Source organism: Mauremys mutica, chromosome 17 (assembly GCF_020497125.1).
Source record: "Mauremys mutica isolate MM-2020 ecotype Southern chromosome 17, ASM2049712v1, whole genome shotgun sequence".
NCBI classification, from domain to species: Eukaryota; Metazoa; Chordata; order Testudines; family Geoemydidae; genus Mauremys; species Mauremys mutica.
Window position 1 is genome coordinate 8835229 of NC_059088.1, and position 13334 is coordinate 8848562.

General features: G+C 57.8%; 1 protein-coding gene across 2 annotated transcripts; it reads left to right on the top strand.

The window, feature by feature from the left end:
• Positions 1-6875: 6875 nt before the first annotated feature.
• Positions 6876-12782, top strand: LOC123351780 (persulfide dioxygenase ETHE1, mitochondrial-like). Of its 2 annotated transcripts, none has more exons than XM_044991406.1 (7): positions 6876-7028; positions 10092-10236; positions 10421-10569; positions 10807-10936; positions 11419-11508; positions 11676-11792; positions 12130-12782. In XM_044991406.1, the coding sequence occupies exons 1-7, from the start codon at positions 6891-6893 to the stop codon at positions 12180-12182; spliced, it is 822 nt and encodes a 273-aa protein (XP_044847341.1). In that variant the 5' UTR covers positions 6876-6890; the 3' UTR covers positions 12183-12782. The 2 variants fall into 2 exon arrangements, with proteins under 2 accessions (XP_044847341.1, XP_044847342.1); XM_044991407.1 differs by lacking the exon at positions 6876-7028 and adding an exon at positions 9094-9208 and having other exon boundaries at positions 12130-12781.
• Positions 12783-13334: the final 552 nt, after the last annotated feature.

Genomic DNA, 13334 nt, shown 5'->3' on the forward strand with positions numbered 1-13334 from the left:
TTGAATTATCTAAAGAATGTATATAGTGCTATGTAATTGAAATCTTACTAGGTCCTAAAGGCACTATAAGTGGTGATGTTTTCTTTCAGTGTTTAAAAGCAGGAATTAAAAGTACAAAGCAAGTCAGGAAGCATCTGTATTGATGCAAGTTATCTAACTGATAAAGTAGAAGTCACTGAGACCTAAGCTGCCTATGAAACATATATATGAAAATATGGGGTAATTCCCCTGTTTTGCCTGAAATCAACGAAGGTATTTGTATATTTTCAGTGATGATTGACTACCCAGAAAGGGTAGACTTCTGTTTTTGTCTTTCAGATAATCAGAGAAAACTGATGCTAGCTGAATAGCATTCAACATACCATGCCTTTGATGGCACAGTAAAATTATGTTTTGTGTTTTATGTTCTGTCTTGTGGTGTTCGTCTCGTGGCCAAAATTATTTTGTTTATGGGATGGTCTGGATTGGAATACAGATACTTGTTTTGTTCAACTTGGAATACAAAGTGCTTGGATAAATTGGGAAAAATGTGATATACTAAAGTCTAATACATCTCCTTAAGTAAGAGAAAGAGAAACTTTATTGGCCAAATCTTTTAATTGAAAATTGTTAATAAAACTTGCATACTAATAGTTTTTGGAAGCAAGGACATGGAAAGTTAACCCACTCCCCATATTGTATTTGGATCCTTCTGGCTATCTCAGATTTCTAGCCAGAGGGCTGAGGATGGTGGGAAACTATTGGACTAGAGGTTGTATGAAATAAACTCGTCAAAGTGGGTGTGCTTGTCCTAACTTGTTGTCCCAAAGCTCTGGAAAAAGTTATTTTAGTAAAAGGATAGATGTGACAAACTTTAAATAATAAGACTAATGTACTGTATAAAGGCAATGTATATGTGTTCATTGTTAGAAAAAGATGTATAAGTGAAGACTAAGTTTCTTTTGTAGGTTAAAAGAAGCCAAAAAGGAAAAAGGAAGGACGAGTTAACTGAGGGAAAATAGCTAACATGCTCCGTTTAAAAATAGGGCATTAACCCTATTCAAAGACACTGCACTCAGCTAAGACTTAGCTAACAACCAAGACAAGGGAGGCTTAAATGTGTCCACACAGCTGTAGAGTCTGCAAATCGCTGACAGGCACTAATGCAATGTGTTAGGTTTCTTTTTTCACAGGTAAAGACAAACTACACAAAGACCCTAGGAGTCCTGCCACCCTTGGAACCAGGAAACTGGATCGATGTAAAGCTCCACCAGCGAAAGACTGCTTTGGCTCTATGCTGGAAAGACCCTTATTAAGTCCTGGTGACCACCAACAGCGTTGTGAAGTGTCAGAATCCAGGATTTCCTGACCATAAAGGACATTAAGGACTGACCCTGGTGTAGAAACCAAGAATTATACACTGGCAGGAAGAAATTTGTGTGACCCCTGTTTGAGACTGTGGTATTGATTAGATTTTGGGGTTTATTCTACAGGCTGCGCCCTGTGGTTTGGATAAATCCTCCAGCATGTATTGCTCACAAGGGGCTGCCATTAGATTAGCACAACAGAAAGCCTGGGTTGTTTCCTCTGCAAGAAGAGGGAATTGACCAGATCTCTGTGGACTCAGACCAATAATACAGCAGCCATTTGAAATATTTTTAAAAGCTGGGAACATGATAAGAAATTGGGCCAACTAGAAAAGGCCACTAGCCTTATTTTTAAAGCTCAGCTATCCCAAATACAGGCTGGAGTTGGTGGGTTACATGTCATTTCCACCCTCAGTTCTATGACCCAGAAGTTGCTGACAGAGATGGTATTGAGAATCACTGAGACTGGGAAGGTATTGCAGTGGGATCTGGTATATTTAGATGGATCTTGAGCACCAGACTTGGCCCACTGCCCTTACAGACTATCAGGAACCATCTGATCTGTGGTCAGGGGGATGACATACTTGGACACTTTCTGGATGGAAGTATGGACATTCACAATGCTCCTTCCAGGCATGAGGACCGGTTAGGGTGGGTGTGGGCTTCCACATACCGAATCCTACCGGGTCCATAGGGAGGATGAATGTGGGACTGAATACCCCAGCTCCCTAGAGTTTAATTGTTTTTTGTCTTCAAAGTATGAGAAAACTCAACCAAATGTTTGTTGAGTATTCTCAAAGGGGGGAATTGTTGGTGCCATTAGGCATATTCCTAGATAATTCAGGAGGGTAGAAAACCACAGTATTAATGAAGTCTTTCTGTACTAGGCCTGAATTGAACCAAAGTTATTTTATGCTGGTCTAAGAGTCCCTTTATGTTAAACTCTAGTTGAATTCCCAAGTTAGAAGTGAGAATGGAATGTGTAACTGCTTCTTATCAGTACAACACGGACAGCAGGAGATAGTAAAAAGAGGCCCCTTTTATTACTTGTGTTTAGTTTATAAAGAGGGGAGACAGGGTAATAAATTCAGAAGTAAACCAAGGTAACAGCCTTGAAAAGTTACGAGATGAATTGTCTGCTGTCAAAGATGATTTAATTGTTAACTATACACTGTATAGGAGTGGGGAGGAGACTAGTGGGGGGTAATGAGGATGCCTTGTTGAAATCATGTATAAGAAGACACACACAGCTTGTATCTGTGTGCAGGATCTGAGATTGTAATATCTCCCTGGCACCTTACTTGAGCTCAAATAAACTTTTTCTGCATTCTCCACCCTGGTGTGATAATTAGTGCGACGCACACCGGGCAACGAACCACTGTTTGCTGCCTCAGGCCTTTTTGGGCCGGCAACAGGAGGGTGGGGGCACCTATTCCCCCCCCCGGAGTTTCACGCTGCGCAGGCAGGTCCCCTTCTCCAGGAGCAGGGTTCTCCGGCTCCCTGGGCTAGGGAAGTGGGGGTGGGCCAGGCAAGGAAGGGGTCAGTTGGGGAGCGAGGGGGAAGCAGAGGGGTTCCCCAGTGGTAGAGTGGGGGTTGTTGGAGCCCGGGGGGGCAGTGGGATGGGGAAGGGAGAGACAAGGGCACATGGCTGTGCCCGGGGGGGGGCAGCCGAGGGGGAATGGTCCATGGGACAAGGATCCTGATGAGGGAGAGGAAGCCGAGGAAGGGTCTGCAGGTGAGGAGTAGCTACGTGGGTCTTGGGGTGTATTTGCCCACTGAGAACCAGGGACCCCCCTCACCTCTGCCTGGGAGAGAACTGGGAGAGACCCCACTGCGCTGATGTGTTCTCTCTGCCTCCCCCTCCTCCCCCAGGCTCGTGCTTCTGGGTAACCTACACCATGAGCCTGCAGCAAGGCTCCCCGTGGGCGCAGGGGGGTCTGCCCCTCTCTGCTCCTGGAGATCGTCTGTGTCGTTACAGGCAGACTCGCTGACAGGGAGTTTGCAATAAATTACCAAACTAGCTGAAAGTGAGGGGATGACAGGGGATTATTCTGACACAATGCACAGTGGGTTACAATGTTGTGCGCAGAACTTCTGGGGTTTTTTGTGCAGAATTCCGCCCCGAGTAGGGAGCCTGGCACCCTCTCCCCGTGCTGCCCCGGCAGCATTCTCTGTGGTTGCTTCCAGCCCTGGATCTCAAAGCAATTAACACAGGTTAGTTAGTGGACCCTGACAAACCTTTCCATCCCTGGAGAAACTGAGTCAAGTGTCTCAACCCTATTATACAGTGAGGGAAACTGAGGCAGAAAGGGGAAATCTGTGCAGGACAGCTGGGGACCCAGTAGCCCTGGGTCCTAGAGCCCCCTGCTTGCTCTAACCACTAGACTCCTTTCCCCTCCCAAAACCAGGATAGAATGCAGGAGTCCTGGTTCCCAGCTGCCCCTGCTCTAACCACTAGACCCCACTCCCCTCCCACAGCCAGGGAGAGAACCCAGGAGTCCTGGCTCCCAGCCCCCCCTGCTCTAACCCACCAGCCCCCACTCCCCTCCCAGAGCCGAGGAGAGAACCCAGGAGTCCTGGCTCCCAGCCCCCCTTGCTCTAACCACCAGCCTCCCCTCCCCTCCCAGAGCCGGGGAGAGAACCCAGGAGTCCTGGCTCCCAGCCCCCCCCTGCTCTGACCACTAGACCCCACTCCCCTCCCAGAGCCGGGGAGAGAACCCAGGAGTCCTGGCTCCCAGGCCCCCTTGCTCTAACCACCAGCCCCCACTCCCCTCCCAGAGCCGGGGAGAGAACCCAGGAGTCCTGGCTCCCAGCCCCCCCTGCTCTATCCACCAGCCCCCACTCCCCTCCCACAGCCAGGGAGAGAACCCAGGAGTTCTGGCTCCCAGGCCCCCCCTGCTCTCACCCAATTGACCCATGAAATCCAGGGTGTGGCCAATTCTCCACTTCCCACCCGCCTGCCCCATGTTTATAGCGGGAGTGTGGGGTTGAGGGTATATGATGCCAGCCAAGGAGGGGGGGGGAAGGTGGCAGAACCTCATATCCCATAGACGGACACTGAGCAGGGGTCAGCGCCACCTACCAAGGAAGGGGACGGGGCTCTTTGGGTGCAGGGTGGCTGACCTAGTGAAATGGGCTTTAAACAACGTTCAGTGCCCAGAGGTGAATCCTCACTACGGAGCCCTGGGCGAAGGGTTGGAATCGGGGGCGCACGTGGGCAGAGGAGACACTAGAGGGCAAATCTAGTGAACGTGCAGGATGCCTGTGTGCTAATGCACGGAGTATGGGAATAAACAGGAAGGGCTGGAGATCCCAGTGAATAACCCCGCTTACGACAGAAGGTGCAGCACGATGACTTGACAGGTTAAGTCCCGTGACTGCAATATCGGTGCAGAAGGGCACAGGTCACTCAGGCAGGCAGGGATAGCAAAGGTGTCTGCAGCGGCTCTGGGGCTGAGATGAGAATAGGAGACGGACTTTTTGAAAGTCTCCGGATAGGGATAAAGGGGGGAAACCAAGGGTGGGGGGGACGCCGTGGTAGGGTCGGCTCCAGACCGGCTAACCAGGAAGAAGAGATGAATGAGGCTTTTCTTAAACAACTCACAAAATCATGCAAAGCCCAGGACGTGGTGGTGCCGGGGGATTTCCACCACCCAGAGATCGGCTGGGAAAATAACACAGCCGGGCCCAGATCTTGGAATACACTGGAGACAGCTTTGGTGAAAGCCGTGAGGCGGGGGGTGGGGGGGCGGTTCTGGATTTGGTTCTGACCCGAAGGGAGGAACTGGTGGAGAACGTGAAGGTGGAAGGCAGCTTGGGCTCAGGCAATGAGAGCTCACGCTGCAGAGGAAACAGCCGAGATCAGCCAGCGGATGGGACAGGCCCGTTACTCAGTGAGGAGGGAAAACCAGTAACAGAAAACGAAGCGACATGTTAAATGCCCTTTTGGTTTCTGTTTTCACCAGCCGACTGCCACGGTGAACGTCAGCAGACATGGGGCAGGAGCTGAGGCTACAATAGGAAAAGAGCGAGTTAAGAATTACTCAGCTAAGCGCCATGTCTCCAAGTCGGCAGGGCCTGACGAAATCCGTCCTCGGGTACGTAAGGAACCGGTGAAGAGATCTCTGAGCCACTAGCGAGTCTCTGTGAGAACTCCTGGAGCACGGACGGGAGAGAGCCCAGAGGACCGGAAAAGGGCAAATATTTTACCTGGCTATGAAAAGGGGAATAAGCACAACCCAGCGACTTACAGACCAGCCAGCTTCACTTCCATACCCGGAGAGATAACGGAGCAAATAATCACACCGCCCGGTTGTGTGCACCTAGGAAATACGAAGGTGATAAGTAACACTCAGCACGGACTTGTCAGGAACAAATCGTGTCAAGCCAACCTCAGCTCCTTCTTTGGCAGGGTAACAAGTCTGGTGGATGAGGGGGAAGTGGTAGACGTGGTTTAGCTTGACTTGAGTAAGGCTTTTGATGCAGTCTCACATGACCGACCTTCTCATAAACAAACCAGAGAAATCCAGCCTAGACAAACCTACTCTAAGCTGGGTGCACGACTGGCTGGAAAACCGCTCCCGGGGAATAGTTATCAGTGGGTCGCAGCCAAGTTGGAAGGAGCCCTGGAGTGAGGTCCTGGCGGGATCTGTCCTGGTCCGGTTCTGTTCAGTGATTTGGATAACGGCCTGGAGAACACACTTATAAAGTCTGAGGACAACCCCGAGCCGGGAGGGGTTGCAAGCTGTCACGGACTCCCAGCCCCGGGTTCGCTCGGCTCCGTACGGCCCCTGGGACGAACCCCCCAGTGTGACAGCCCTTCTTGGGGGTCACGATCTCTCACGGGGGTTAAGCCCTGGGCTCCAGCACCTCCTGGAACCACACGTCTCTGAGCCCCCAGCCGCTTGCTCTGCTGTGGGCTCCCACCCCCAGGGGGAGCGACACCCCCGCTCTCTAGCTGCAGTGACTCCGCCAGCGTCACACAGGGGGTTTATTGAGCGTCTGGACCAGCCCAGGCAGGTCTCAGGGCCCTCGGCCCGGCCAGTCTGAGCCCCGGGCAGCTGGGCCTGTCCCGGCCCCATGGCTCCGGCTGCTCCTTGTCCCCTGCCCAGCCCCCTCCTTCCAGCCAAGCCCCCTAAATCCCCTCCTCCACCAGCCCCTCCTCTGCCCTTTGTCTTTGGTCCCAGGTGAACAGATCACCAGGGCCCTTCTCTTCTGTCCTTTGTTCGCCCTGGTGGTCAGGTCCCCCGGCTCCCTCTCTCCTCAGCCATTGTCCCCCCACTGGCCAGAACCCGCTGGCTCCCAATCTCCAGGCCGGTGTCTGGGGTCCCGGCTGCTAGACAAGGTCACACCTGGTCCCCTGCAACCACAAACCCCCTCCCACCCCCTTGTTACATATGCAGCACGCAGGGAAACCGAGGCACACACGGTGTTCATGCAAAACACTAAGAAACTCCCCCATTTTCTCACACTAGCGCGTTGGAGGACAGGATTAAGATTCAGAATGATCTGGACAAACTGGAGAAATGGTCTGAAGTAAATCAGATGAAATTCAATCAGGACAAATGCCAAGTGCTTCACTTCGGAAGGAACGATCACTTGCACACACGGAATGGGACATGGCTGCCTAGGAAGGAGCCTGCGGGAAGGGATCCGGGGGTCAGACTGGATCACAAGCGAAATGTGAGTCACCAGTGCGATGATGTGGCAAAACCAGAGGCCGTTCTTCTGGGATGTCTCATCAGGAGTGTGGTAAGCAAGACACGGGAAGTGATTCTTCAGCTCTGCTCCGCGCTGATACGGCCTCAGCTGGAGTCTTGCGTCCAGTTCTGGGCACCGCACGCGAGGAAAGATGTGGGCAAATCGGAGAGAGTCCAGGGGAGAGCAACAAAAACGATTAACGGTCTAGAAAACGTGGCCTTCGAGGGCAGGTTGAAATTAGTCGGGAGGAGAGAAGACGGAGGCAGGGGGACGACATAACGCTCTTTAAGTCCATAAAAGGTTAAGAGGAGGGTGGCAGATTGTTCTTGTGCACTGAGGACAGACAAGGAGCAATGGGCTTAGACTGCAGCAAGGGAGGTTTAGGTTGGACGTTAGGAGAAACTTCCTGCCTGTCCGGGTGGTTAAGCACCAGGGTAAATTGCCCAGGGAGGTGGTGGAATCTCCATCACTGGGGGTTTTGAAGAACAGGTGGGACAACCCCTGCGGGTGCAGGGGACTGGACTGGATGGCTGAGCGAGGTCCCTTCCAGGCTGACATGTCCATCAGTGTCTGATTTGACCCCCCGAGCTAGCCAGTCGCCCAGCTGGCGGGGGATCGGAGTCGGCACCCGCTAGAGAAGAAGGACCCTGTGCCCAGGAGGACAGGTGCCCGGAGTGGGTGGCAGGGGTGGCTTGGGGGTTGGGGGGGGGTTGTTTGTGGCTCTGCGTCGATCCCCCACCACGCTGGGTGTCTCCCTGAACATCCAACTCCATTGAAATTAACTAGGGTGACCAGACGCCCGGATTTTATAGGGACAGTCCTGATTTTGGGGTCTTTCTCTTACATAGGCTCCTATTACCCCCCACCCCCTGTCCCGATTTTTCACACTTGCTGTTTGGTCACCCTAAAATTAACTGCCCCCCCAGGGGTGGGAGCCAACCCTCCGGCTTGGAATGATCGGCCTGCTGCAAGGCAGGGAAACTGAGACTCAGGGAGGGGGAAGGACCTGCCGGAACTGGAGATAGAACCCAGGAATCCTGGCTCCGCCCCTCCCTTTCCCTTCCCATCCCAGAGCCAGGGAGAGAACCCAGGAGTCCGGGCTCCCCCCTCCACAACCCGTTACCTCTCCCCAGCCACTCTACAAACAGCTCAGCTGCTTCCTGAAAAGGAAAAAAAAAACAGATTTGGAAGCAGGGCAGCCTAGAGATCTGGCCGAGGCCGGAGGAGGCCCCTGGGCAGCCAGTGACCAGGGCTTCCTTAGCGAGATGGGGGGACTCTGTTGTGGGGGGCAGGGGGTCCCCAAGAGGGCAGGTGAGAAAATCCTGCCTGCCACGACTGTCACTGCCCCAAACGGCTGAAAGGGCCGAGTTCCGTGCTACTACACCGCAAGGGAAAAGGAGGGGTGTCAGACTGGTTGGGAGCCAGGACGCCTGGGTTCTCGCTCTGGCTCTGGGAGGGGAGAGGGGTCAGAGCAGGGGGGCTGGGAGCCAGGACTCCTGGGTTCTCTAGAGATGAGTGCATACTGTGCAGTCCCGTTGCCTGTGGGTCTCCGGGGGCGTGACGCGCTCATTCCCTCCTGGCTGCGCCATGGTTACCCGGCCTGTGCAGGCTCGGGGTGTGTGTGTGGGGGGGGGGGGGGATTTTGGGCTCCCCGGGAGCAGGCTGGGAACGTGCCGTGGCAATAACAGGGCTGGGTGCAGGTGCTGGGGAGCTGCTGGGTGCGAAGAGACGGTAACTCCTGCTGGGCTGTCAGGGGTGATTGTATCTGGGAGGGAGAGATTTACCAACCGCAACTGGTGCCATGATGGAGAGGGGGAGGGACAGGAACTGAGCCAAGGAGTCCTGGCTCCCAGCGACATCTGTTCTAACCACTAGACCTCACTCCCCTCCCAGAGCCAGGGAGAGAACCCAGGAGTCCTGGCTCCCAGCCGCACCCCCCAGCCCCAACCACTTTAAGATCTCCAACCTGCCCTGTGCTCCCCGCCTCTGCCTCCTCCCTCCCGCCCGCCCCCACCCTCTGGCATTTAAAGGACTCACCCCCCCCTCCCCGAGCCTGGCTCCAGCGCATCGCCCAAGGCTCCAGCAACCAGCGAGCCCCGGCCATGACCCTGAGACCGCACTGCACCTGCCGTGGCCAGGGCCAGGAGCTGCTCTTCCGGCAGGTGAGCTCCGGGCATGCAGGTGGGGAGCCAGGACACCTGGGTTCTCTCCCCGGCTCTGCGAGGGGAGTGGGGTCTAGTGGTTAGAGCAGAGGAGGCTGGGAGCCAGGACACCTGGGTTCTCTCTCCGGCTCTGCGAGGGGAGTGGGGTCTTGTGGTTAGAGCAGAGGGGGCTGGGAACCAGGACTCCTGGGTTTTCTTCCCATCTCTGGGAGGGGAGTGGGGGTCTAGTGGTTAGAGCAGAGGGGGCTGGGAGCCAGGACTCCTGGGTTCTCTCCCGGCTCTGGGAGGGGAGTGGGGTCTAGTGGTTAGAGCAGGGGGGCTGGGAGCCAGGACTCCTGGGTTCTAGCCCCAGCTCTGGGAGGAGACAGGGGTCTGGTGGTGGAAGATGGGAGCCCGGACTCCTGGGTTTTCTCTGTGGGGCTTTGGGAGGGGAGGGGAGTGGGGTCTAGTGGTGAGAGCAGGACTCCTGGGTTCTCTAGAGATGAGTGCATACTGTGCAGTCCCATTGTCTGTGGATCCCCGGGGGGTGTGATGTGATCATTCCCTCCTGGCTGCGCTGTGGTTACCAGGCCTGTGCTGGCTTGGGGCAGCGGATGATTTTGGGCTCCCCGGGAGCAGGCTGGGAACGTGCCGTGGCAATAACAGGGCTGGGTGCAGGGCTGGGTGCAGGAGCTGCTGGGTGCGAAGAGACGGTAACTCCTGCTGGGCTGTCAGGGGTGATTGTATCTGGGAGGGAGAGATTTACCAACCGCAACTGGTGCCATGATGGAGAGGGGGAGGGACAGGAACTGAGCCGAGGAGTCCTGGCTCCCAGCCTCCCCCCCTCGCTCCAACCACTAGACCCCACTCCCCTGGCGGCGCTAACTGCACCTCCCCTCCACAGCTCTTTGAGCCCGTGAGCTGCACCTACACCTACCTGCTGGCGGACCTGAAGACCAAGGAGGCGGTTCTGATCGACCCGGTTCTGGAGACGGCCAAGCGGGACGCGGCGCTGGTGCGGGAGCTGGGCCTCAGCTTACTGTATGCAGGTGAGAGCAGCTCCCCGGGGGGCCGGATGGGGACTGTCTCGTTGCGGAAGGGAATGGGGTCAGGGCCTGTCCCCTTCAGGGGGTGCTGGCTCAGATCCAGCCCCAGGGCAGGGACCGGCTGGCTCGATGGGGGGCAGGATGGGTCGGGTTCCCGTCTGTAAATCCCTGGTTCTGCCCCGCGCAGCCAACACCCACTGCCACGCCGACCACATCACGGGCACCGGGCTGCTGAAGAAGATGCTGCCAGGCTGCCGCAGCGTCATCTCCCAGGACAGCGGGGCCTTGGCCGACATCCTCATCCGCGAGGGCCACGGCCTGGAATTCGGGGCCTTCGTAAGTCACCTGGGCACTGGGGCTGGGAGCCCGGACACCTGGGTTCTCTCCCTGGCTCTGGGAGGGGAGTGGGGTCTAGTGGTTAGAACGGGGGGGGGGGGGTTGGCAGCCAGGACTCCTGGGTTCTCTCTCTGGTGCTGGGAAGGGAGTGGGGTCTAGTGGTTAGAACAGGGGGGCTGGGAGCCAGGACTCCTGGGTCCCATGGAGGGTCATGTCGCTGGCTCCCCCCGTCTGCAGGCCCTGGAAGCCCGCTCCACCCCCGGACACACGGACGGCTGCCTGACCTACGTGCTCAGTGACAGGACCATGGCCTTCACCGGGGACGCCCTGCTGATCCGGGGCTGCGGCCGCACCGACTTCCAGCAGGGTGAGGGCGAGCTGGGGGCGGGGGCAGGGAATGTGTTACTGGGGGGGGGGGGTTTCTTGGAGGGCTGGTGCATGGTTACCATGGTGACAAGAGGATACCTCCCTGGGATATGATGGTGGCTGCCATGGCGAAGGGGGACATCTCCAGGTGGTGCCCAGCAGTTGCCATAGCGATGAGGAACATGGCTGCTGGTTGCCAAGGGGATGGCAGGGTGTGTCTCTGGGGCTCAGCCAGTGGGTGCTGTGGGGGTGGTGGGGGTGCCCTGCCAGGGGGTTTGGCCAGAGGGCGTTGGGGGTGCTGTGCCAGGGGCTTCAGAGAGGGGGCACTGGGGGGATGGGCAGGGTGCTCTGCTGGGGGGTATGGCAAGAGGGAGCTGAGGTTCCCATGGGGCACTGGGGGGATGTTGGGGTGCCATGCCAGGGGATTGGCTGTGACCCACCACCCCATGGTAACCAGGCCCCACTTCTCTCCACCCCCGCCAGGCTCCCCGGAGACCCTGTACCGCTCCGTGCACGAGAAAATCTTCACGCTCCCCGGAGACTGTCTGATCTACCCCGCCCACGACTACACGGGTGAGTCCTAGGGGGCGCTGTGCTGCGGGGGGCGGGGCTCAGTAGGGGCAGGCAGGGCTGGCCCCGATGCCCCAGCCCGGCACTAGGGGGCGCTGTGCTCCAGGGAGCCGGGTGGGGGCTCCCCCTGCTGGTGCAGTATCTCACCCGCCCCCTGGCGCCCCCTGCAGGCCAGACGGTGTCCACGGTGGAGGAAGAGAGGACCCTGAACCCCCGACTGACCCAGAGCTGCGAGGCCTTTGTCCAGCTGATGAACAACTTGAATCTGCCTCAGCCCAAGAAAATTGGTGAGGCTGGGAGCCCGGATGCCTGGGTTCTCTCCCGGGGCTGGGAAGGAGGAGAGTTGGTGGGTTAGAGCAGTGGGGGGCTGGGATCCAGGACGCCTGGGTTCTCTCCCAGGGAGGGTGGTGGGGTCTGGTGGGTTAGAGGAGGGGGTGGGGAGCCCGGACGCCTGGGTTCTCTCCCAGGGCTGGGAAGGAGGAGGGTTGGTGGGTTAGAGCAGCGGGGGGCTGAGAACCAGGACGCCTGGGTTCTGTTCCCAGCTGTGGGCCGTGGATGGCGGAGAGGAGGCCAGGACCCCTATCACGTCTGTCTAACGCGCGTCTCTTCTTCTGTCCTTTGCAGATATCGCTGTCCCGGCAAACCTGAAGTGCGGGATCCAGGATGTGGGGACTTAGCCCCACCCTCTTTACTCCAAGGCCACACCCCTCACAACAAGCCCCGCCCACCTCCACATAGGCCATGGCCTCTCATTGCCCCTTACTGGGATGGAAGGTCCTTTGGCCTGGGGGGGGCTGGCCCTGACTCTCACTCTGGTCCCTGGGAGCTGCCTCCTTTGGGTCCTCGGTGGGACTGTGGATCCATCAATGGGGGCAGTTAACGATCTTCAACCGTGGCAGGTTCCCTTCCCCCCCTCACCAGCCCCCCCCATTCCTCTGACACCCCCAGTCTGGCATTAGTCTGCATGGGCTGTCATGTGGGGGTGTCCTGCTGGCCTCCCCTGGGAAGCAAAGACCCCCCCCCTTCCCTGAGCTTGGAGTGCGGATAGCAGGGGACCCCAATGCAGACCAGCAGCCTGCACTGAGGTCCGAGAGAGACCCCCCCCATGCCTGGTGTTTGAATAGCGGGGTGCCCTGCGGGAGCCCCACTTGCTTCGGTTAGGGCCCTCCCCCACCCTGCAGCTGAATGCAGGGGGGGACCCCCACTCCCAGGGGCTCTGGGTTAGTGCTGTTTGCACTAGCTGGACTTTCCCCATCTCCGCCCCCTGGGTCTCCGGCGATCCCGGCCCTGGACTCCCCGCTCCATAGGGGTCGAGGGGAGGGGAAGGGGCCCTGAACCTCAGCGGGGTTTGGAAACGAGCAGCTGCTGCCGCCACCAAGAGAATAAAATTCTGTTGGACCCATTTGGACTTGACTTTGCTTCGCAGGGCGGGACGCCGGGGCGGACGGGCCCGTGTGGCTCGGGCAGGGCGGGACGCCGGGGCGGACGGGCCCGTGTGGCTCGGGCGGGGCGGGACGCCGGGGCGGACGGGGCCCATGCGGCTCGGGCAGGGCGGGACGCCAGGGTGGACGGGCCCCGTGTGGCTCGAGCAGGGCAGGACGCCGGGGCGGACGGGCCCGTGTGGCGGGGGGAGGGCGGGCCGCCGGGGCGGACGGGCCCGTGTGGCGCGGGCAGGGCGGGACGCCGGGGTGGATGGGCCCCGAGTGGCTCGGACAGGGCGGGACGCCGGGGGGGACGGGGCCCGTGTGGCTCGGGCGGGGCGGGACGCCGGGGCGGACGGGCCCGTGTGGCCCGGGCGGGGCGGGACGCCGGGGTGGACGGGCCCGTGT

Coding starts and splice junctions, on each gene's coding strand:
- LOC123351780 (XM_044991406.1), top strand. CDS start 6,891: ATGAAATTCAATCAGGACAAATGCCAAGTGCTTCACTTCGGAAGGAAC. Junction 7,029..10,091: donor GACTGGATCACAAGCGAAAT/GTGAGTCACCAG, acceptor TCCCCTCCACAG/CTCTTTGAGCCCGTGAGCTG. Junction 10,937..11,418: donor CCGCACCGACTTCCAGCAGG/GTGAGGGCGAGC, acceptor CACCCCCGCCAG/GCTCCCCGGAGACCCTGTAC.